Source organism: Taurulus bubalis, assembly GCF_910589615.1.
Source record: "Taurulus bubalis genome assembly, chromosome: 20".
Lineage (NCBI taxonomy): Eukaryota > Metazoa > Chordata > Actinopteri > Perciformes > Cottidae > Taurulus > Taurulus bubalis.
In genome coordinates, this window is record NC_136608.1 from 13,936,082 (window position 1) to 13,960,195 (window position 24,114).

General features: G+C 43.6%; 1 protein-coding gene across 1 annotated transcript in view; it reads left to right on the plus strand.

Moving 5' to 3' along the window:
• magi2a (membrane associated guanylate kinase, WW and PDZ domain containing 2a) overlaps nucleotides 1-24,114 on the plus strand; it is a gene marked incomplete at its 5' end in the record, with an annotated part of 181,374 nt that overhangs the window by 105,564 nt on the left and 51,696 nt on the right. The window contains 4 exons of the mRNA XM_079236290.1: nucleotides 8,266-8,385; nucleotides 12,879-13,094; nucleotides 15,342-15,552; nucleotides 19,143-19,222. Of these exons, the coding sequence (XP_079092416.1) occupies nucleotides 8,266-8,385; nucleotides 12,879-13,094; nucleotides 15,342-15,552; nucleotides 19,143-19,222 (627 nt within the window). The remainder of the gene's footprint in view (nucleotides 1-8,265; nucleotides 8,386-12,878; nucleotides 13,095-15,341; nucleotides 15,553-19,142; nucleotides 19,223-24,114) is intronic.

The following is a 24,114-nucleotide window of genomic DNA, read 5'->3' on the forward strand; positions in this document are numbered from 1 at the left end:
ACCTTATGCCAAAAGTGAAAACACTTTCTAGTGAAATAAATCACTCGGCCTTTCATTTATACACGCCTTCATCTGGGTGAAGGTGACTCCTTCTGCCGTCGTTATTGCATGAATAGACACTTCAGCTATCTGTGTTGTACTGATGATGTAGTTACTTAAAGTTACCGTCTCAATTTAATGCTGATGCCGCTAGATGACCTTCATAAGTAAACAAAGACCATCAATGAGAAGATTGGCTATTTCTATAAAGGTATTATTAATCCAGGACTGTGCAGGGCAGGCTACAGATAAAATGAGGTTTTCTAAAGGGACTCGGAAACACTTCCGCTTTTGTCCACAGGGACCGCCAAAATCAACATAATCATCGTAACTTTTATAATTAGAGATAGCAAGTGGTGTTAATGTGCAAACATGGATGTAAACAATGCAAAATATCATGAGGGAAATGCATTCAACATGTTTGATAAATCTCAAAGATACATACAATGCGTTTGGGTAATAAATGGGTATTTTCTGTTCTCACTATAAATAGTTTCTAACTTAGTGACTTATTTAGAAGCTCAAATGATTACTTTTAATGATGCACACAGGTTGTTAAACTATTGAAATACATCATCAAATGTCCTTCTTTAACTGCATTAATAGATTTTCATTCCATTTACATAAAAGTCTTATCACCTTTTGACAGAGTATTAATATTATCAGACTTACTTGATGTCGTTCTGTAGGATTCGAGGCGTCTGCTCCGCCTTCATGGGTGTTTAATATATTAGATTTCACGAAGCCCTCATTGATCTTCTTACATGAATTGTGTTACTTGCGTGCGGTAACAGAGTCACTGGGATTTTTCAAACTTTCAGGATCTTTGCAACTCTGTCAGTGTGAATATGAGTCTGTGTGAATGTTCCTTAATTACAGGAGGATCCAAAGAGGAAACGCTCTCATGCACATGAGCAACATTAATTCAGTTTGGAAAATGCTCCTTTGGTAGAACAGAAAGCATTATTTGGGAACTACTGAGGCAATGAGCTCTGGCGACTGAGTTGAAAAGCAACATGAAACAGTTGCAAAGGGAACATTATGCAAAAAGGATTTGCAGAGAACAAAACCCAAGAGATCTTTTGCTCAGAAGAAAACACAAATAAATACCGTTTGATAAACTGTTATGCTGATAAATAAAGATCTTACAATTCCTCCATTTAATCTTTGCTACTTTGTCTTTTTAATGATTAAAAATACGATTAAAATACATTCTTTAGAGGACACTTTGGGAATGTCTTGGTATGAAAATTACAGATTTAAAACTCTGATTTCTCCCCTTCAGTGGTTACATTAGTCAGTTTTTTTGTGTTGTGTATATATGGTTTGTAGTGTTTTTTTCCCCCTTTAACTTTAAAAATGCTGCCCTCCAAGATGGTTCCCCCTGTTGCTTCTTCTATATCTCTTCATCAGCGCTCTCCATTCAGCTCTGCCTCTCCTCCCTCCTTGGGTGGGAGGATGCAGTCGTCAATATCTCTGGCTGTGTTTCAGGCGGTCCACTCAGCACCTCCTGGAGGGCAGAGCTATTAATGGCATTCAGGGGATGGGAGGGGGGCACAAACAGGCAAGGGGGAGCGTGGTTCACTGCCTGGCTTCCTCCAATCTATCCCACATTACTGGCTTTCAATAAACCGGGGAGCAACATGTCGCCTTTCTCACTGAACTTGAATGAACCTGAAATCTCATTAAGCGGGGGGGTGGAAGCGGAAAAATGACTGATCTCTGGTCAAGAACCACAAGTGAGTCTTCGCCAAGGAAGCAAAACATTCCCCGTCAATATGATTAGACTGCAAAGCAGTGATACTAGCTTTCATTATCAGCTCAGTGAGAACGGCAGCCTCCTCTGCACTCCCCTGCTCAATAGACTTTATTACCACCTAAATGACATGTAATCACAGTTGATTAAGACCCGGCGCTGCGTCATCAGTGAAAACAGTGAATAAGCACATCGCCGCAAAGACAAAGTGCAGTGAAAGCAGCTTTCTGCGGCGTGTGCAACGGTTCGCCGACCTCCATCAGTCCGTTTGCCCAGAGGCGGCAGGCAGGCGCGGAATGGCAAACTAATCCATCCCTCTAATGCACGGGCATTACGGCTGCCCGTCACTTCCTAATTGGCTAATGGCGAGATTAGGGTGGTTACAATGGGCTGTGCTGACAGTGTCGTGGCCAGTCATAACAGAGGGTTTAGGGTGTGAAAGGGCAGGACCTGCCTAATACATCCGGCCTGAGGCAATTGTCCACAACACTGGGCTTTTATACGAGGATGAAAAGGAGCTGGTGAACATTGCTGGAGGCTAGAGGCCCGTCTATAACCTCTGACTCCAGTTTGCCCTCGGTGCAATATGGCTTTTAAGCTGTATGACGCACAAATGAAGACAGGGTCGAATGCACCCAATGTGACTTTTTACCAGCAGCAGCAGCTGTAATACACCAAATGTACAACATTTCAAGTCAAACATACATCCAACTACATGAGTTCGAGACGGATTCAATGCTTTGACACAACTGAGATTGCAGGATGACGTTTTCAATATTCTGTGCATTTGAAGTTGGTGTCGAGAACACGGTGAAAGAACAGAAGAGACGATGCAGTAGACACCTCACTGTGGCGGTTACCCAGACTACATTTCTTCCTCAATCACACACCACAGAGTACATAACATTCACGATGAGACACTAAACTGATAAAAGGCACTCAACGACTGGCTAACAAGGCCTGTATTGTGCCGTTTGTGTGTATTTAAATCAGAGAGTAGGCATTAATTCAGCGATGCCAACAAGCTGCTTAACGTTAATGTCCACCCAAAGCTACAGCAATAACAGTTAAATATATGTGGCGCTCGTTGTTTAAGTCATTTAAGTATACCATCACTGCGACCAATTGTCAGCGTCATTTGTTGCTCAGTTCCACTCGCGATACAAATAGAAAAGTGTTTGTTTAGCGGGTGCAATGTTTGCATCGTAACATTTGCTGATTGGCACAGAAGAGGCTGATGGGAATGTGGGTTAAAAACATTTCCAGGAGCTGGTGATGAGGCCACCAAGGCGGCAGCGTACACATTTCTCGGTGCAAAATTCAGACTTTCAATGTGTTCAAATGAGGCCGTTTTAGTCCGATTCAGCTGAGAAAGAGGTGTCATGTTACTAAATGTGAGGAAAGGACGACCTGACAATCTGTCCTGTTTCTCCCTCAGACGATCGTTCATAAAACTTACCTTTCAGCCTGCGAAGGTGCTCTTACATCATATATCTGCTTATCATCTCCACCAGGAGATAATGAGATTGTCCGTGTGTGTATCTGTGCGTGAGTAAGCTAGTGTGTGCGCGTGTCTGTCCACAGCTAATCTTGCGCTCCGCTGCACCACACTGCATTCATGGCGTCATGCTTTAAGGATCTCTCGTGGTTGCTGTGACTCACATGTTCTCAAAACATCTTTTATTGCCTGATTTGCTGCCTTTGATCACTGCTCTTAACCGGCGGCTGGCTGGTGTAACACCCAGCGTATTCTGTGTGCGTCTTCCCAGTGTTTCCTGATTGTTTATTCCCTTCACCTGTTCTCGTTCCAGACTCCTCCCTCCTCCTGTGCCTTCCCCCTGTGTGATTGCAAAGCCCCGCCCTGATTGTTTCCACCTGTGCCTCGTTGCCTGCCTCCCCCTTGTGTATTTAGTCTGTGTCTTTCCCTGGTCAGTGGTGAGATTGTCTTCTTTGTAACCCTTGTAAGACCCCTGTGTTTGCGGCGCTGTCAAGGTAGTTTTCAAGTGTCAGTTTTCTAGTTGGCTTTGCCAGCTTATTGGCCCATAGCGCCTCCCGGCTGGTGTTAAAAATGCAAATTCTAAATAGTAAATCAAAGCGAAAAAAGCCCCGAGGCTGTTAGTCACTCAGGACTGTGGACCAACCTAATGGTATAATCTCAGCCTGTCATCACTGACTTTGTGTCTGCAGTTTAAACTAAAAGTTATGTTGCTGGTTTTAAACAGAAACATACCTCTATGTTATGCCTGTTGATGACTGACACTGTGCTCCCAGCCCTGATTGCAGGTTGTGTTCATACAACCAAACATTTCAGCAGTGGTGGAGATCTGCGCTCCACTGAGTGCACCTTTCTAATTAGTCATGATATTATGTCACTTATTCTCCAGCTCTCTCTCTGGCTTTCTGTCTGTATTTCTTTAAAAAAAAAAGGACATTACACCAGAAGTGCTACCATTCACAATTAGTATAACCAGTAGAGACATTTTATTTTTCTCGTTTGTTTCAATTGCTTTACACCCTGCTACGTTACTTTATGGAAATGGTGAGTTTAAATGCTCATGGTATAATCATTTCCTCGGGGTCTTTACACATGCTTTGACATGAATACACAGTAGGCTACAATCTGTCTCCGGGATGCCTCCGGATATTCTCTGGCTAGAAATCCTTTGTTTCAAATAGAGGCCAATGTTTCCGCTTTCCACAGATTGTCTGGGTCCCCGTTGAGCATTTTCATATTGCCTACAGTTATCTCAGGTTACAGTGTTTTTAAATGTGCAAATGGGAAGCCGAGCATAGAGGTCACGCATTTAATACAGTTGTTGTATTAACATAGGGACAGCTTGGAGCGGTGTTCATGTATTCTGTCGGAGCTTTTCGGTATGAAATCACTACAGGTGACCCGTGCGTTCAGTAGTGGTGCTCAGCTGCACGAGTGAGAGTTGAACTTGGGGTTGTGGAGTTGAATCGTGCTTCGAGGACGTACTGGAAAAAACGCAGGGTGGCCGAAGGCCACGAGAGACTCGGCCCACGCTTAGAACTTCAGCAGCTCTCCCGTCCATTACACCTGTTCTTGCCTCTTACTCCTACTATCTCCATCTCGAGGGCCATTAGCATTGCTCCCTCCCCGTCTGTCTTTTTGGGGCCTTCATGTCCTGTCTCGTGTGTTGAATGGCATCCCGAGAGAAGCACCGGCTCCCATGAATAGTTCCTCCACAGTTGCACTAAAGGACCTGTTCACCGGTCCACTATTCATTGCCGTGATCCGTTTTCTGCGGAGGCAGCAGTCAAGTTTAAAGGAGGATTTACGGGCGCACGGCAGGTGATGGTCCCAGTGCAGGGATTGATTCATAGCGTTGGAGCGCATCTGTTTGCCGCTTTATGCCATGCTTTAATTGCAGTGTACCCCAAAGTAATCACTAGCTTCTTTTATTCACTTTGTGATCTCCAGCCACAATGAGAACAAACTACAAACCAAACTATTGCCATGAAATCCTTTACAGCTAAAGTAATGATTAAAGGCTAGGGCATATTTGCAATATTTGAGTTCATCAGGAGCAGATCAATCTTGAGGATTATCATTTTTAAAAGTTTTCCAGGAACTGAAGTTGTTTTCGTGACATTGAGAGCATTTTGTGTTTAAGTTTCTTAAAAGGGGATACTGCCGACTCTACGGTATGTTTGCATTCTCTGATGTTCACATCAAAGTACTGTTTATGATGTATATAATATGAACAAAGCATTCTCCAACTTGCCTGTCAACAATTTCCATTGACATCGGATATGTGTAGGCGAAAACACAAACAAATTATTCATCTTTTTCATCTGTCTTTCTTTATTTCTCGGTGTCCTTCCGTCTCCTGACCAAACAGCAACCTGACAGACAGACAGGATGTCTGTGCCAAAAACAAAAATCAATACTTATTTTTAGTGAGCTTCCCACGCTCCTGAAATGGCCCAAATCCAGAACCACATCTGAGGCCGTTAGAGAAGCAGATATCCTGTACGCTGACAAAAAGATGGACGCAGTATTTAGTATTTGAGTTTCCCACTTTCGTAAACAGTTGTATATCTTCCTCAAAACTATCCCAGATCATGGCTGTGGCACTTCACAGACGTTTGCTGTATTATTGAGAATTGCTGATTTGCACCACGGGATCATGACCTATATACAAAGGCCTGGAAATGGAGAGGCATTGTGGTTGCCTCCTTTTTAGAAAGTGTCATCCGAGAGAAGTCCCCAGCAGAAGATGCTGCTAAATATAGTTCTGCAACATCAAAGGTCCTCTTTGAAATGTGTGTGTGCTGCTCAGTCAGTGTCTCTGCCTGCGAGGGAGGCTAATCTGACGGTTACACAAGCCCCCATGCAGACAGACACAATCAAGAAACTCTCCACTGGAGGTGCGACACACACACACATTCACATGCGTACTTTTTACGTAACAGTTTTTCCAGCAAATGACAGCGTTCCCCGCTGCTCTTATAAGCTCTTACAAATTACTCAGTCGGCAGGTTCCAGTTTGATGTTTTGGCTTTGAAGGTCGTCGACAGTTAAACAGAATTTGCTCGGAGGTCTAAGAGTGAGTACACGGTGCCACTTTATCCCGTACGATGGTCGTACGTAGAGAAAGAAAGTTACTTTTCAGACAGCGGTAGTCTCAATCAGACGAGCTGATTTTAACGCCCTTTTGTGGCTCAAGTTTCTGCATTTACGGGCCAATTAATCAGCAACTTCGCAGAGGCTTGGCGAGCGTCTGAACGACCTCATTTGCATTCATTTTCCAATCATTACATAGTTTGATGCTGTCTGGAGAAAGTTGAAAAGCATACGTCTGAACCAGTCTTGATTAAAGATGTTTTCCTTTCTGCTCATGAAAAAGGCAGTTCAGACGTCTTCAATCACAATTGTTGTCCAATAATATCGATTCAACTTTCCTCGAACACCGGACCACCTAAATGATGGAGCTTCGTCCTCTGTTCGATGTCGGGATGGTCGGTATATTTGTGACTGGCACATCGGAGAAAAGAGAAAAGTGTTCTCCCCCTGTTTTAATAATTATCACATGTCATCTCTCACTGTGACGGTAGCATGTCTGTTTCCTTCAGACAACGCGTCTTATTACTAGACGGCACACAAAAAAAGCAGCACAATCCTGGCTCGACGTATAGAGAACTCAAACATGTCTTTTCGTGCAGTACAACACAGTTATAATGCCATAAATCATAAAATAAAAGTTGAATTTCTTTGGTAATTTCTTTTCCAAATAATGGAATCTATGCATGCAACATTTTTCCAAGAATATAGAAAGGCCCGTAGTTCAGATGCGGTTTCATCATTCTGTGTCACATGACCGTTGTTCTCAGCCAACCTCATTCATGGCGTTCTAGTTCCGCTGAGACGTGCATAATTTAATGTTTTTCGACAGGATCTGGTTGGTACAAACATCTTGAATAAGACATGAGTAATTGAGAGATTTAGATTTCTTTAAAAAAAAAAAATTTTTTAAAAAGCTTGGATTTAGTTATTTTCTTCCTGCTGGAAGCGTTTGTTTGGGGGATGTTACAAATGGGATCGTAGTCTCTGCTTTTCTACAAAGGCTGATGTTAAATGGTGTAATTTTGGTGGTTTGTGGCGGCTCTCCCCGGCCCAGTGACTGCACAGCGCCCGGCATTGTTCCAGCCGCTGTGTAGTGATGCGGGGAGCAATGTCAGTTGGCCTTTTTTAAAGTCAAACCACCCCACGCCGCCAACCAGGGGTGATCAGTGGCCCAGTTGTTCCCCGGCTCACTTTAAAACACGCAGATGGATACTTACTATGCTGTGGTGAGGGCCTTTCGCAGTGTGTTTTTACGGGCTCCTCTTTTAGTGTGAACTTGCTCGGCTGTGGAAAACCCCATTCGGCACCTCGGGGGTAGAGGCCCTGCGTGTTATCGCAGCCGGGATCAGCTTTAACAAGTCTAATTAGCATCTGGTGACGAGGAAGTATTTAGGAAGTCGTTTGTACCTCAGTTTAACATCGTAAATACTTTGACACTCACTGCTTTTTCTTTCGTAACCGGAGGAGCGATGATGAGTCGGTGAAGTTGACTTAAAACGCCGCGATTACGGGGTAAAAACATATTTTCTCGCGGTTGCAGTCAGGTGCTCCTGTCAGGGGGGGGAAGTCCTCGACATGCTGTCAGCTCCATGCAAATTGACTTGATTTCTCCTCTCGGTGTACAAATTGCATCACTTAGCTCCTTACTTAGCCACTGAAATGGCACGGCTCACACAAATAAAAGGTGTGGGGGGGATAAAGAGCACTTAATGAATGGAGCTGGGTCAGGGTCAGCGTGTTTCTGCTCTGCCGTGTTCCGATCTCTTTTAAAAAACACTCGAGAATGAGTCACTCTTACTTAAAGGCTCCTCTCATTCAGCGGCGACGGGGCGTTCAAAGCTCCGGCGGCTCTAACTCCTCTCCGCTTATCTCCTTGCAGGCACAACCAGGCAGCCCAAGGAGGGAGAGGTCCCGGGGGTGGATTATAATTTCGTGACCATTGACCGGTTTATGGAATTGGAGAAAAGCGGAGCCCTGCTAGAGAGCGGAACATATGAAGGTAAGGATTCAGTCGGGTCACGCTTGGGATTTGCGGCCAGACCCTCTTTTGTGATATTCCTAATTTTTTTATTTTTTTGCTCCATGGCACCCCAGGCGTATTTTTTATTTTGTACTTTCTCTCTCTCTTGGTGTGAGTGACGGCGGTTTGAATGAATGCTGAGACGGGCTCATCGCTCCACGTCCGCTCGCCACGAGTACGCTTCCACCCATCCATCTTTTTGGCTTTGTGGAGACAAGAGCGTCATCAGTCATGTAGGACACTAAAAGGAGTCTTCTGTAATATCTGAATAAAGAGAAGCCAGCACACACACACACTTATGCATGCAGTACCTCCATGCTGGCTCTCTCTTGGCTCGGTCCTTGAGCCTGAGCTGCAGTGGCTAATCAAAACAAACAGACACTATCAATCCCCTCTCTCCGGTGGTCAGACGGGCCCGAGGCTTGGATTATTTTTCTTTTTTTTTAAACCGCTCGAATAAATGCAGCCCTCGCCCTGCCTGGCCGCCTCGAAACCTCAAGGGACCCCTGCCATCACAACACATAGTAGCTAACTTTCTCCTCTCCCACCTGACTCCACTGCAGGAATGAGGAGGGAGGAGGTGGCAGATGGCCAATTTAACGCTCGGTTTCCGGAAGCAGTGTTAGATCCTTTTGAGCGATGGGATCCGCCTTCCACCGGGACGGGGGAGACGGAGATGGAGTTCCTTCTGCGTGGTCACTTGGCCGCCGTGTGGCGTTTTTATAAATTTTTTAATAATTTAAGGGCCAATTAGATGTGTAAAGGGAAGCAGAAAGGGGTGGAATTGAAAAGAAAGGCTGCATCGAAGGATCATTTCGCTTGTTGGAGCGCGAGGAAAAGTTCAAGGTGGGTTATTGCAACGAACAGGAAGCTCTCAGGTTGGCTTCCTGCTGCGCGTGTCCTTTAGAAAGAATGAACTCCTGACATCGCATTGTTCGTCTCTCTGTGGGAGGAATTAAGGTGGCGCTTTGTGAGGTGTTTTTACTCTCAAGCATTCTCAATTTAGAAACACAGCAAGAAGCAGGGGGGATAATTATATAGCAATATTATGATATACTGGAGGTCTATGTTATGGAACATACGTTTACGTTGTTTTACCTTTCTGTCTGAGGAATGTTGTTTCCTGGAGAACAGGTCTACTAGAACAGTGGTTCTCAAATGGGGGAGATACTCCAGGGGGTACATAAGATTTAAAAATATATATATTTAAATGAGAAAAAATATTTAAAATGAGCATCCATTAAAAAAAATCGTTTAAAAATAATTATTTAATAAATATTCATAATGTTCATAAACTGAATTTTATATATTCTATATGACACTGATAGCACAGCTTTTTTTCAACCCAAAAAGCTTTGCGCTGGTTAGAGGGTACTTGGCTGGGAACATTTTTTCAATTTATTTCATATTATTGAAAAAAGGTTGAGAACCACTGTACTAGAACATGTGATTCTCAAAGAGGGGTCCATCGCACTCTGTCAGGGGGTCGGCCAAACTATTTGTTTTGAATAAAAAAGAAAGGATGGTGAACATTTGCATCAATAAAACCATCCTATTGTGTCCAATACTACCACGTAAGCTTTTGTATCAATAGGAACTTTAATGTGACTGACACGCAACAACAAAGTTGAGACCCTTTTAAATTGGTCATTTTAAATGTCTGAATTTGTTAAGACTACGCCAGTCTTGTTACGGTTCAATTGATGAAAGCTTTTAATATCAATTACTTGAAATGTATAAATGCTGTCAAGTTGAGTCCAAAGGCAATTTGAATAACATTACCCTCTGTTTGAAAATAATGAGAGTGGTGTCAACACGATTGGAATTGAAATGTGTTTTTGTTTATCGCATTAAAACAGGATGTATGTCGGCTGAAAAGAGGAGGGTCCGCGTTGAACATATTTGGCATCCTCGTCATTGATGAAAAGAAGTATAAGTACATAAGCATCAAACAGAATGCGATGATCTTGTCTCTAAACGTTTGGTTTTGTGAGATTTGAATCACGATTTGGCGCTTCCTTATCGTCTCACCTGGAATCATTTTCAGGGGTTTTGCACATTGAGACTTCTATTTCTTTTTTTTTTCTCCGTTTTATCAGCGTGTGAGCGAGAGTCCAGAAGTCTGATGTGACCGCGATTCTTACCGAAACTTCAAAGTCCAGGTCTCTGTGTGGCTGCTGCTGCTGCTGCAGGGTCATTGAAGTATTTAAGTTCACACGTGGAGCACTTGGACTTGCTCTTAGTTCCTCTCTCCGGCACGTTAAGGCTGCAGGATTTACGTCTGCGTTTCGGGGGGTTCTAATCCCGGCAGTCGGCGTAATCTTTTCACAGCTCCTCTCCTCCATTTTTCATTGCAGGCTTCATGTTTTCCAGAACATTAACTTGATGTTTCCAATTGATGATTTTTTTTGTCTCTCTGGCTTTTCTTCTTGTCCCCAGTGAGCACACGTTGTCTTCCCGTGTTGGATACGTCCGCTCTGGAGCGAGACGGTTAGTTCAGGGTGACGACTGCCGACCTGAACTGTGGACGATTCTGCGAAGACGCATTTCTCTTTCTTTCACGCTCTCGGGTTTTAAAATAGCGTAGAGAGGAGGAGAGTCTGATCTTTCAGAAGAAAAGAGCATCGTTCAGACTTTGGACAACATGACTTGACATCTCGCTCCAGCGGCTGTGACTCAGGCACAAAGCCCTGCCGCTGGTGTGTGAAAACCTCCGAAATGTCACATTTTTTCAGAAGGTAAAAATAACAGTCGAGGATTCAGCTTTTTAAAAGTTTTACAAGCCTCAGAGTCGAGTGCCTTCTTCAAGCCACGGGGAAACATATAACCTTTTCATTCGAAGGGTCACTTCATCATAAACCCCCCTACAATTTCCTTATTCACCCCTGTGCGGATGAAGCCAGTTTGATTTGCTAGGCTGAATTATCTGCTACTATTTCTGCTGCCAAAAGCCATGCAAAAAGATGTGAATGGAATTTTGTTTGTTCTCATTTAAAAATGACATTTGAAAAGCTTAGCATTTTGATGTCTTTTCCCGAAACAGTCGCACAGTTACAGCACTCTTCATAATCCACAGATTTAGCTGGCAGCATTTTTCTACCTTTTTTTTTTTTTTTTAAAGGAAATTGTTCATAGAAAGGTAATATCATCGCAGTGACCCTTAAAGTATAAAAGAGAAGTTATGTGGTTTTAACAATGACGGATGGAGACTGAGGGCTGCTGTCAGAAGGCGAACGAAGTATATAGTCAAAATGTAAAGTCGACGTAAAAGACTGGAACGGGCCGTTGAGTCCGAGCCAAGTGGAAGGGGTGCAGTCGGCTCTGACCAAAGCCCGAAACTTAGAGATAGAGCGACTAATCAATCATATGCCAGATGCGTCTGTGCGTGGTCTGATGAGTGACTGATAACAACAGAGCTGTGCACACTGAAGAGTCTTTGTTTGGGAAACATGCGTTGCCTTGTGCAGATTGTATCGCTCCCAGTGTAAGACACGACGTGATCCTCGAGCCCCCGGCTTGTGTGTTCACGGGTCAGCTGGCTTCAGCGGGGAGGTCGGCGTGCTGTCAAGGCCGCCGACCCCCTCCTCTTCCTCATCCTCCCCCTCCTCCCTGTAGCGGGTGCACAGGTGTCACGGACCTGACAGTTCCCACTCCTCTCATCCTCGCTGCCTTTAGACCTGCAGGCCTCTTTGCTTTGGATTGATCTTTTGTTGCTGTGTGTTTTCCTTTATTACAGTTATGTGTAAACGCAAAGTTGAGTCAACAATCGTGTGTGTCCTTGTTCCCTCTTGAGGGAAACATGTTGTCTCGTCACACTTTAGAGAAAAGGGAACAAGGCGAGAGGAGTCTGAGGCCATGCTAGCAGCTTTATGAGGATGCTTTTAGGCACAAAGGTGCTTAGAGCTGAATGCATGCAGGCAATGACCACGCTGTCCAACAAAGAATCTAGATCACTTTTTTTTTTTTAAGCACAGTAGCACTTTATAATAAGTACACACTGTTTAGCATTAGTAAAGCATGAATAAACACTTAACTCGTCATTTATAAAGCATTATTCCAACATTAACACTCTTTAGCTACTCATTAGTATGCAATTCATAAACACAGTTATAAATGTTTTATTCTTGATTAATAAGCTTGACTATTATGCTTTTTTTAAATTATGGATTCCCCATTTGTAAATGAAGTAATATATATATATTGCAAACCAATTATTAATGGCTTATAGATGATGCACTAATGGTTTTTAAAGCTTTAGTAAAGCATTTAATCACGCTTTACTAATGCTAAATAGTGTGTAGTTATTATAAAGTGCTACCAAAAGCACTATTTGCGGGGGTGAACTGTCCCTTTAACACCAAGAGACAGACATTTGGTTGAAAATAAAGCGTGAAAGCAGTTAGCATATGAAACGCCCCTCGGCGCCTCACAACTCTTCCTCCTCTTCCTCCTCTTCCTCCTCTCTGTTCCAGATAACTTCTACGGCACCCCGAAGCCTCCGGCCGAGCCCAGCGCTCTGCTGCTAAATGTAACGGACCAGCTGCTGCCGGGCGCCAGACCCACCTCCGAGGGCAAGAGGAAGCGTAACAAGTCGGTCAGCAACATGGAGAAAGCCGGCATCGAGCCCCCCGAGGAGGAGGAGGAGGAGAGACCCGTCGTCAACGGCAACGGCGTCGCTGTCACCCCAGGTCAGCCCCACACCCACCCCTCCGAACACGACCTCCACAGGCGCGGGGGTCAGCAGAGGTCGCCGGAGGCAGAGGCCCCGGGTCGGGTCGGTCTGCAGCGGCCTTGTTTTACTCTTCTGATGGCAGATTATCACTTTTAATTGGCTCCGCAAATATATTCTATTGCGCTCCGACTCAACAGGAGTTGCGTGTGTGTTTCCTCTCACTTGTGAATCGGCCCCGTCCACAGCGCTCTCTGTAAATCCTGAAAATAGGCCGGAGTGACATTCAGCACGGCACAAACGAGGCCAAACATCGCAAGGTCTAAATAATATTAGTATTTCCTTAAACAACAACAACAGTCTGAACAAGAGCTGGCTGAATAAGACGCGTCAGAACTTTGTTTGGATATCCAAGTAGGCACACACACACACACAAACCCACACGCTTACACACACACAAACACTCCCATGATCACATGAAAAGGCCATTATAAAAGAGGCTTTATGAGTTTGATGTTTCTGATTCCAAATCAAAAACCATGCTTTGGTCCTGTGACTTTCTAAGCTGGTTTCGTCGCCTCAGGACAGTCGAGTCTCTCAACAGTCGCAACAGAACGGAGAGTCAAAGCGTTTGGAAAAGAGGATGAGATTTTGATTTTCATACGACGGGGAGCTCAAACAAGGTAGGATACCTCGTTTATGAGAGAAATACATCTATGTAGATGCTAATGTATCCTGTATAGCATGGTTATACAACATTATTTATATGGCTTCTTTCTAAAATGTGTACAAAGTACTTAACATAATAATAAGAAAGAGAGAAAGAGAAAGAAAGATGCAGAATGAAGTCATTTAAATGCAGGAAAGAAATAAGACATTTAAAATGAAAGCATAGAATTACAGGCTTACTGTGGATGAATATGGAACAATAATGCACGTTTCCTACTGTTTACAAAATGCCTTACAGTATGAAAGAAAGGAAAGAATAATTAAATGCACAACATTATCCTGAATTCTTGTAAATGTAATACAACTTTATAGACATATAGTGTATAGTATATGGCACCTTTCGTAATGTTTATTAAGTAGAGAGTAAGTCAAATGCAGGGAATGCAGGGGATTTACTGTGAATGTAAAATTAAAAGATAAATGTTAAAAAGTTAATGAATATTCCAACAAGAATAATGAAAGAAAAAGTCATTTAAAGGTTAAAAATGACAGAAAAGCGAATGCATATAATTGGATTTCCAGTTATTTAAAAGAAGGTATAATGTTTTTGCTCACCTGATCTAGACTAGATATAAAGATGGACGACTTCCTTCAACTGTCACGCCAAATTTTCATTGCATCTATTATTATATACAGTTCATGGTAAACACACAGTGACTGTGACTCTTCAGGCTTGATTTAGGACTCCTGGGGGCTTTATCGAAGAATCTCAGCTCGCCTAGTGCCCCGTTCTTATCGACAGTTACTCCCGATGATGCAGATGACACTCGCCGCGCTCCTTTGAGCCGAGTGAAAACGCTGGAAACATTTTTAACTGATTCCTATCGGCGGCGCTGAGATGCTCGATAACTCCGGGTTGAGCGGCGAGCCGTGTTCGATGCTAAAGTGGGGGCTGCTGCGTTGGGCTCAGGAGGAGTTTTTTTTTTTTCTTCCTCTCTAGATGGACAGAGTGTGGGCTGACCAGGAGAGCTGAAGGGGAATCAATAGAGCGCAGCGGGCTCTGTGATCTAAGCAGATAGCTAGCTCGCTCTTTCCCTCCCATAGATTATCTCTCAATTCCCTGCTCTCATTCGTCCCCTCTCCACTTCCCTCCTGCAGCGCTCGGTCTGGGAATCACACACACACACACACTTGCCGTCTCTTTCCATGCCCACCATTTCCTCTCTCTGTGTGTGAATGCGCTGCCACAACTCAAAACTAGGGCATCCCAGCCGGCTTCTCTCTCAATCTCTGTTGTCTCTTCAGCTTTATTCGTCTTTCGGTCTTGTTAACCTCCATCATTCCTTCTCCTGCCTCCACCTCCGCTCTCTCACTCCCCCCCGAGTCACCGCCTCTCACTCACCTTTCTCTAATCATTCTTTCCTTTTTTACTGCCTGCATCCTAACCCCCTCGACTCTAAATCAGTCTCCTTCTCCCCGCCTCCTGCGTCCCCGCTTCACCCCCTCTTGTCTTTCACTCTCCTCATCCCTCTTTCTCTCTCCTCCCTGAGCGATAAGCTCGCTTCTGACGCATTCCTGCTCTCTCTTGTCACCTCAGAGTCGAGCGAACATGAGGACAAGAGTACAGACGCTTCGGGGGACATCGCCCCGCAGAGCATCCCAGCAGAGGCCCCACCTGAGGCGCCCAAAGAAGACGGACAGTCCCCGAAAATGACGCTACCCAAACCGGAGGACAACGACGAGCTAGGGCCACTGCCAGACAACTGGGAGATGGCATACACGGAGAAAGGAGAGGTCTACTTCATAGAGTAAGTGTCACGGTCACGTCGACTGTAACGTTGATCCCGGACCGCCTGCCACACTGTATCACTGATGAAACCTGGATATTCTGATCTCCGGTGCTTCGTAAAACTCTGTGCAATAAGGAATGAAGACTCACCAGATGGAAGGCAATCTTCTTAGCGACTTTTAAAGCGGCATTCATTGATTTTTATGGCCACCTGGAAGCAGCATAACAAGCTGTAAACACAACAATGACATATTAGCGTCTTTGAGGTTGAGGTTGAGCCGCATTAGCATCCAATTCATTCCCTTGCTGCATCTGGAGGGCGATGTGGTGAAACCAAAACAATCTTAAGGCCTGAAAACCCAAAACAGTGAGATAAAAGATGCTGAAATGCCCCTAAGCTCTTTCCATTCGACCCATTGTTAAATATTGATTAGTGCAGCTTTAAAGTATAAATAATCACTCCTCTTTTAGCTCAGTGTTTCATCTCCATTGACTCCGGATGTAAATATGTGGCTGTTCTGCGTCTAAATGCTCCACTATGTTTGGAGCTGGGCAGGTTGAGCTGTTTTGTTGAAGCGGTGATACTGATCCCCAAAAAAGAAATACAGTTTCAGGCCTTAAAACCCAAACAGGGAGCTAAAAGATGCTTAAATACTCCTTTACGGTAAAGGAAAGTGTAGAATTGGGTTTGATTCTAGAAGCAACCCCTTTCATGTGACCCATTGTTGATATATAAATATTGATACGGGCATTTTTGTGTAAAAGAAACATCCATCAGATTGTTCTCGAACAACTTTGCTTATGTTCCAGTTATTCAGAGATTGCACAATGAATTAGTAATTTCATTCTGCAGCAACAAAGTTAAATTGATCCCGAGTTACTACATTATAGCTCGTAACATGTAAATTTACTTCTGTATATTCCCATGTGCACACACACACACACGGAGGCCATAATTAATGCCTGGTGGTTTAATGAGATTTAGAGGTCCCTAGGAATACCTCTGTTCGCTCTTACGTCTAATTCATGGGAGTTGTTAGCTTTTTTACAGCCGCAGTAAGTAAGTAAGTAACAGCTAGAGTCTCTGTTACTTAAGAGTAATGGAGTAGCTGTGTATTTCTGTGCAGGGAATTATATGTTCATGGATGTGGACATGTGTTCTTCTGTAGCATCCATTCACGTAGCCATAACAGGATTTTATTCTGCTATTAGAGGTATTTTTTTTATTGCATCAACAGATCATTGCAGTCATTAGGCTAAATTTCTCCACAGCATTGATTGAATCCCGGCGCACTTGAACGCATCATAAACCGCTAGAAGCTGCGCAGCAACACCAACCAGCCTTCGGAAATGAGGCAGCTTTGATTTCCAAAAGTCTGCCACAGAGGCTTTTAATTCCCCCCCGCTAATGCAGACGATTCACCATATGTCTCCTCCCCTAAACAGACAAATATCATGCTCCCACACCCATCAAGCACATTACACAACTAATGCAGTTAGCCCACTGAATTTGTAGCTTTACGTTTTTATTTTTTGTGTCTGGGCGTATGTGATGCCGTGCCAAAGTGATAGCAGCTGCCAAGGGGATGCTTGCCTTTGATTGGCCTCCATACGAGATCAATTTGTTTACCTGCGGCCCTTGAAGTGAGACGGCTGAAGAGAGGAATAGAGGGAGATGGGAAAGAACGTCGAAGTGATTAAAAATAGTAAAGATCGCGGTAGAAAAGAAGGTGAGTGGGAGGACTAGAAAGATGCAGTAGAAGTAGATAGTTATACTATAAATAGTAATGCATGGCAATAGAAGAGAGGAAGGAAGAGCAAGGAAAAGAGTGCGATGCTTTGGAGCAGAATCAAAAGCAGAGCAAACAGACTTTACCTTTCCTTGAACTGCACTTTATTTGGCTCTGTATTTGGCACGGGACTTAATCTCCCACTTTTATCTGCGTTTAGGGATGCCAATGTCCGTCTGTTGGTGCACTATTTTGGTCCAGATGGAAATATCCAGAGTTTTGGCCTGCAGCGCCACCATTAGGTCAGAAGTGTTGGTGGCATATTTCAACTCAACTATGATTTTTTTCTCTCAGGATGAATTTTAATAATGTTGGTGATGCCTTCATGTAGCCCCATCATCAAGTCAACATGTACAATGCATGTGTATATAAATATCGTTAATTAAAGACTTTCCCATCAGCCTCAATTATACTTTGTCTAGTCCTAATTAGCAAATGTTAGCATGCTAACACAGTAACTAAGATGGTGAGCTTAATAGCATTGTCATTGTGAGCATATTAGCGTGTTAGCCTGAAACTCTTAATCCTCACTGTTATGCTGCATAGGGTTGGTTGTCTTTCTGTTTTTTGTGGGGAGGGTTTAAACGTTGATGAAGCTGCACTAATATATATTTACATATTAACAATGACTAAATTACTATTTGTAACGTAAACGGAGTCACTCAGTAACACACTCACAAACAATTAGCACTAAACCCTACAGCTCTATGGAGCTTTTGTAGCCTCGTTACACTCATTAGTTGGTGTTACGGCCTGAAGATGATGCTCACACGTCGTTTCCAACAACAGCAGGCAGGCAGACAAAGGTGGCATCTAGCTGGGGAAGACATTACAACATCCACTGTAGCGCCTCAAGAGAGAAATAAGTTCCTGCGGTGTTGGTGGAGCCCAAAACAGAGCGAAAAGGAGAGTGAATACTGGACTTACATGTGTCATGTTGACAGACACATGACTCAGAATGATTGCTAATGTTGATCCATGTTCCTGTTGTGTAAAACAACAGCAACATGGACATTTTATAAAGGTGTAATATATATGAGATGTTGCTTTTTCAGCTAGTTTTCAGCTCTGCTTTATATACAGTTTTTTTGGATGCATATATTGTTATTCCTGTCATTAGAGCATTCCCATGATCTGTCTTTAATGGCTAACTGCAACACACACAAAAAGTCAAAGTTAAGCTAACAGTGTGCAGACCTTGAAAGTCTCGAAAAAGAACAAAGATGCTCGGACGCTTCTTGTGGGGATCGACTTCCTTCAGCTTCTCCCCTCGGTTTCTGATCCGTTGGCACTTTGAGTCCTCCCTCCCTCCCTCCCTCCTTCTCCCCTACTGTCACCATGAAGGGAGGCCATTGTGGCTCCAGAGCTTCAGTTGAACTGTGTAGATGCATCGAGTTTCCCTGGCACCTCATAACTGATCTAGATCCAGCTCTCAGCCCGAGGCTGTGGATGAATCTGCCAAGCCCACAGCTGTTCCCCTCCATTACTCCCTCAGTCACCCCCTCTATCTTCCTCTTCCCCTTCTCCTCCCCTCCTCTTCTGCCTGCTAATGAGAGACAGTAAGCAAATTAAAAGTATTGATTGCCATTTTGTTAACTAAGAGCTTTTTCTGTGTTCTCTCTTCTCCTCCTCCCGTCTCTCTCGTCACCTTTTTAGAGGCAGGCACACGAGGGAGTCTCATCTTTCCTCTCTGAAATGATTCTCTGGCCGAATTAAGAATCCACCGACCTCCTTCTCTCTTTCTGCCAAGTCTCCTCTCTCTCGCCATCTATCACACTCCCTCTCACTCTCTCTCTCTCTCTCTGTCGTCTCTTCACAGCCACAACACCAAGACAACATCGTGGCTGGACCCAAGGCTAGCCAAGAAGGCAAAGCCGCCCGAGGAATGCAAAGAGGATGGTGAGTGCTGCGTCTTTATCTTCTATTTTTCCTTTCTTTCTGATTTTCTTTGCACCTCGTGTTCTTACATTTTAATTGCACAAGTTCCCCACAGCATTCATTTTCCACGATTTAAACCTTTGCCTGTTGATCTGAGACGATTTCCCTCGAGACTTCAGTTCATTTCGGGGATATTTGCTGATTCTTGTGAGCCGGCGTAGGATTTCAATTTTTTTAGGAGTTATACAGTGACAATGTTGGTGTGTGTGTGTGTGTGTGTGTGTGTGTGTGTGTGTGTGTGTGTGTACACCCGTCGCTGGGGATAGGAAGCCCCGTGATATGTGTGTTTTTAAAGCGCAGGTCCAGAGAGACTGGAGGTTACAAAGACTTCTTTATTCTCAGGGAGATGTGTGGAGTGTCCTTCACCCGCCCACGCACACAACAAACACACAGCAGAAAGAAAGGAGACGGATGAATGTCAATGCAGCGGGTTTCTAGACGAGCGTACATGAATACGTGTGTGTCATCTATCTCTTTTTCCCCACGCACCCTCGCTCCCCACTTCCCCATTCGTCTTTTCTTTACGTGTGCGACCGAGAGGAGATATATCGCCTGAGTTATAGACAGCGAGGTAGTGGCGCTGAGTAGCAGTGCTGGATTTTTGGAGATGGACAGAGACAACAAATGAAAAATGACAGTCGTTTTTATTTGATGTTTTCTTCGTCTGAGTGATTGTTTTGGTGTATGTCCATGGTGGGAGGGGTGGGGGTGTTTGTGTGCATATTCCTGCTAAAGGTGTGACCACACGGATATAGTTTCTCTAAAAATACATTTGGCGCTGACAGACGCACGCACACAAGCAGACAGAGACGGACAAGCACTCCTGAAAACAGTTTTCACATGACTCTTTGCTTTTGCTTTAACCTGCCTTGTGTGTGTGTGCAAGGTGTGTGGGACCTTTCAGTGGTGAGTGGGGCTAAAGCTAATTATTGTTATTAACATCAATTCATCTTTGTGCTCCTTTTTTAGTTTGATGTTCAAAGGTGATGCCGTCAAACTGCTTATTTAGTCACTGACTAACAGCACAAAACCCCAAAGGATTCAATTTCCATTGAAATGGAACAAAGTCAGTCCACCACTTTGGTCCACACTGAAATATGGATGTGGATGGTTACATACAGATATTTATACCTTTGGTGATCCCTTAACTATCCGTTAAGCACCGTCATCAGGAGTCCAGTATTTAGTTGTTATGTCCATATCTGGTAGATAAGAAGTTGACGTAGACACAGTGATGTCACCCATTGGTTTGTGAACTGCCGTTTTGAAGTCTTGAGTTTGGCATTTTGGGCGCCACCATCTTGGTTTGTGTGAACACAAGAGGGTGAAGCTACTTACAACCAAACAATGAATAAGACTAGGGCTGCAACAACGAATCGATAAAATCGATAAAAATCGATTATCAAAAGTGTTGGCAACGAATTTCATTATCGATTCGTTGTGTCGCGCGATTATTACGCTGGGCAATAAGTCGCGGAGAAGAAAAAAAAGAGCGGAGCAGAGCAACTGGCCGGCCAGCGTTTCTGAGACTGGAGTGAGACGCGAGAAAAGCTGAGGTTGTGATCTTCTCAAAAATAGAAGATCTTTGACAAGTCGAGTCTTGGCCAATCAGCGTCTTCATGTTCCTCAAACTTGTTTTTAATGGAAGCTAGTCAGCTTGCTATCGCGTTAGCTAACGTGTTTGGTTGTGTATTGTCGTTAAAGTTCCGTTATGTTCCGTTACAGTTCAGTCTTGCTTGTAAAAAAAACGTAACGTGATGAAACATGCCGTCACCCCCCGGTCTGGTTCAGTTCACGCTGTCACTCGTTAACGTTAAACCGGCACACCGGTGGATCTGGCTGCAGGTTTTTTTTATTTTTTACTCAAAGTAGAATGAAGCAAATCACGTATTTGGGCTTAGCCAACAACGTGACGTCGTGGTCATAAGAGACCCAGAATGAAAGAGTTTAAGGAAGAGGACGCTCTATATGGAGCAGTACAGCTTCCCTCTGTCCAGTATTTCATACATATTGATAAAGCAGGGTATGTAAATGCAGCCTCTGGAGGGATCAATTACAGTAAAAAGGGCTCACATTTGGCAGATGTAAAGCATAGATGTGTATGTTTTTAGTGTTAGTCCATTTTGTTGTTTTAATTAACAGCTCAGGGATGTTCAAGGAGCAACCTGTTTGTGCACTTTCTGAAGATGTTTTGCACTGTCACTTCTGTTTTTGAATAAAGGGTTGGAAATGAACGCTTTTTTGATAAAAACATTTTTTTATCCGATTCATCGATTAATCGAAAAAATAATCAACCGATTAATCGATTATTAAAATAATCGTTAGTTGCAGCCCTAAATAAGACATTATTAAGTTACCAAAACAACAATGAACTTTCTTGAACTAAAAACACACTGTGAAAGGGTAAAAAAAACACGGACAACTCTCAGACCTGTCAATCACAAAGTAGCAACGCCCTAATGCCAGCCCTGCTTCATCGTCCATTTTACTCTAAATGGACCATCATTTACTAAATGAACATCATACTGTATTGAAGAAGACTTCAAACTAGATATTGAGTCCATAAACTCATGTTTACGATGTTACTGAGGGAATAAATCAAGAGAGAAGTAGAGCCATTTTCTCATAGACTTCTATATAACCAGACTTCTTTTTCCAGCCAGAGGTCTCGCCCCCTGCTGGCCACGGGAGAGAAAGAAAGTTTCCGCATTAGCTTCACTTTTTCAGACCCCGGAGGCGGCTGCCTGGACAAAGCAAATGTTGAGAGGTATTTGCAGACCCCATTTGACTGCAGCAAGATGGAGTGAGAGAAGGAGAAATGGCAACTGGTCTGCAAATATTTGCACGGTGTGTGACGGCATTAAACATGGGGGCTGCTTCCTGTTGACACATTGTTTTTTTTTCTTTGCAGTAGAATTGCTTTCCTGATCTTGCATTTTATTCGAAAGTGCTGTCGCTGAATCTCCCCTTTCCCTCTAAAACTAAAGACATTAAAGGGAGACAGATCTCCAACATGATGAAATGACACAGAAACTAAGACGGAGACGCCTGTGAGGAATTACTCAAAATTAGATTTTGGCCTTTTATCTCCAGCCCTTCCAATCCTATTTATCCACCAAGGACACTCCGCCAGAGGAGATGTGCTGATATTTGTGAGGACTGGTATTGATCTGGTTGGGCAACTAATCCAGTTAGTCCGAGCTGAAGGGAATGCACTGCTTTAATGGAGGCTGCAGGTCTGTAAGTGGGGAGACACACATTACGAGTGTTGGGCCAATACATATTCATACTTTTGACAACGTTGGACCAAGTCCGTCGCAGTCTGAGTCAGTCAGGGCTGAAAACGTCTGTCGGTCATCCTTCGTGGTCCAGACTGAATATCTCATGGCCATAGACTCAACCAGGTTTGAAGATGAATTGTATTAACTTTGGTGATCCCTTACCTTTTGGTTTAGTCCCATCATCCAATACTTGTATACATGTACTAGTCATTAGAGCATGCTGACACGCTAAAGTAAGATGCGAAACATTACCTGTTAAAATCAGCATGTTATTGTGAGTGTGCTAACGCGGCGAGGTTAGCATTTAGCATTTAGCTCAGAGCATCTCTGTGGAAGTGCATCTTCACAGAGCCGCAGATTCTGTTAAGGGGCGTCTGTTTCTGATTCGCAAGATTTCTTGTTCTTACATAAATCCCCGGGGTTTGTTTTGTGACATAACGGATCGTTCAGCGTTGGCTTCCTCTTGCCTGTCGGCGGTAAAAGTGTGTTTCCAGTTTAAGGGTCTGGCGTGAGAGGTGTGTCGTTCCCTCCGAACTTCCACGGCCCCGGTGGCACCAGCCAACCCTGGAGAGCTGAGCTCAGTTCGGGAGAGAAAAGCCGCCGCTGTAAATTTGCTATTGATTCGGTGGGGAAGGTAGATGTGTGAGTCCGTGTTTAGACCTGAGCCACGCTCTGATAAGCGCTAACAGGATTGCAGGGTGGAGTCTGTGAGCTGTGACGGGACAACAGGCTGAGAGGAGGAAGAGGAGGAGGAGGAGGAGGAGAGCGAGAGTATCAAGTGGGACTTTGAGTGTGGCGTTGAACACACATTGGTGCACAGTAAACACCAGATGTGGAAGACGTATTTAGATCATTTACTGAGATTTAGCAACACCACGAAATACACCCATAAAACGTAAGTAATGTTTTGTGTTGTGTGCTTTGATTCCAAGTATTATCATGAAAATGTATCTTAATAGATTATATAAACTATTTTATTTGGAGGTCAAATTCAAAATAGTATCCACAATGTTGGGAATAATCCCTTATTGAACAGGAAAACTGTGTCCGCACAACCACACTTAGTTCAGAGGTCAAAGTTCAAGCAGGAAGTTGATCTGTAAACTGTGATGGACGTTTACAACAGACACCTCAGTAATTAACGTGGTGTCTACAGTGTTGTTATTACTGATGCAATGAGGCCTAATTATCATTTTTAAAGCAGAATTACTGTTATATTTTAAAATATATCATTGGATTATTGTGTGTACTGTTGTCGGAGGTGGAGTTTATTTTTCCCCTTATCAAACACGTTGATTTGTTTAGTCTAGAAGAATGTATTTATTATAAGACACATATTTTATGTTTCAAATATTTTCACCTGCCTAACAAGTGATAACTGTGGAAGCCCATTTCCGCAACTGTGGTGAAAAAATTAAGACCCTGTAAGTCATTTTAATGAGATACTATCTCATAATTATGAGATGCTAAGTCATAATTATGAGATAGTATTTCATAATAATGACTGACAGGATTTTTCATCACAGTGACGGTAATTGTATCAAAGAAAGTGGAGTAAAAAGTACAGACATT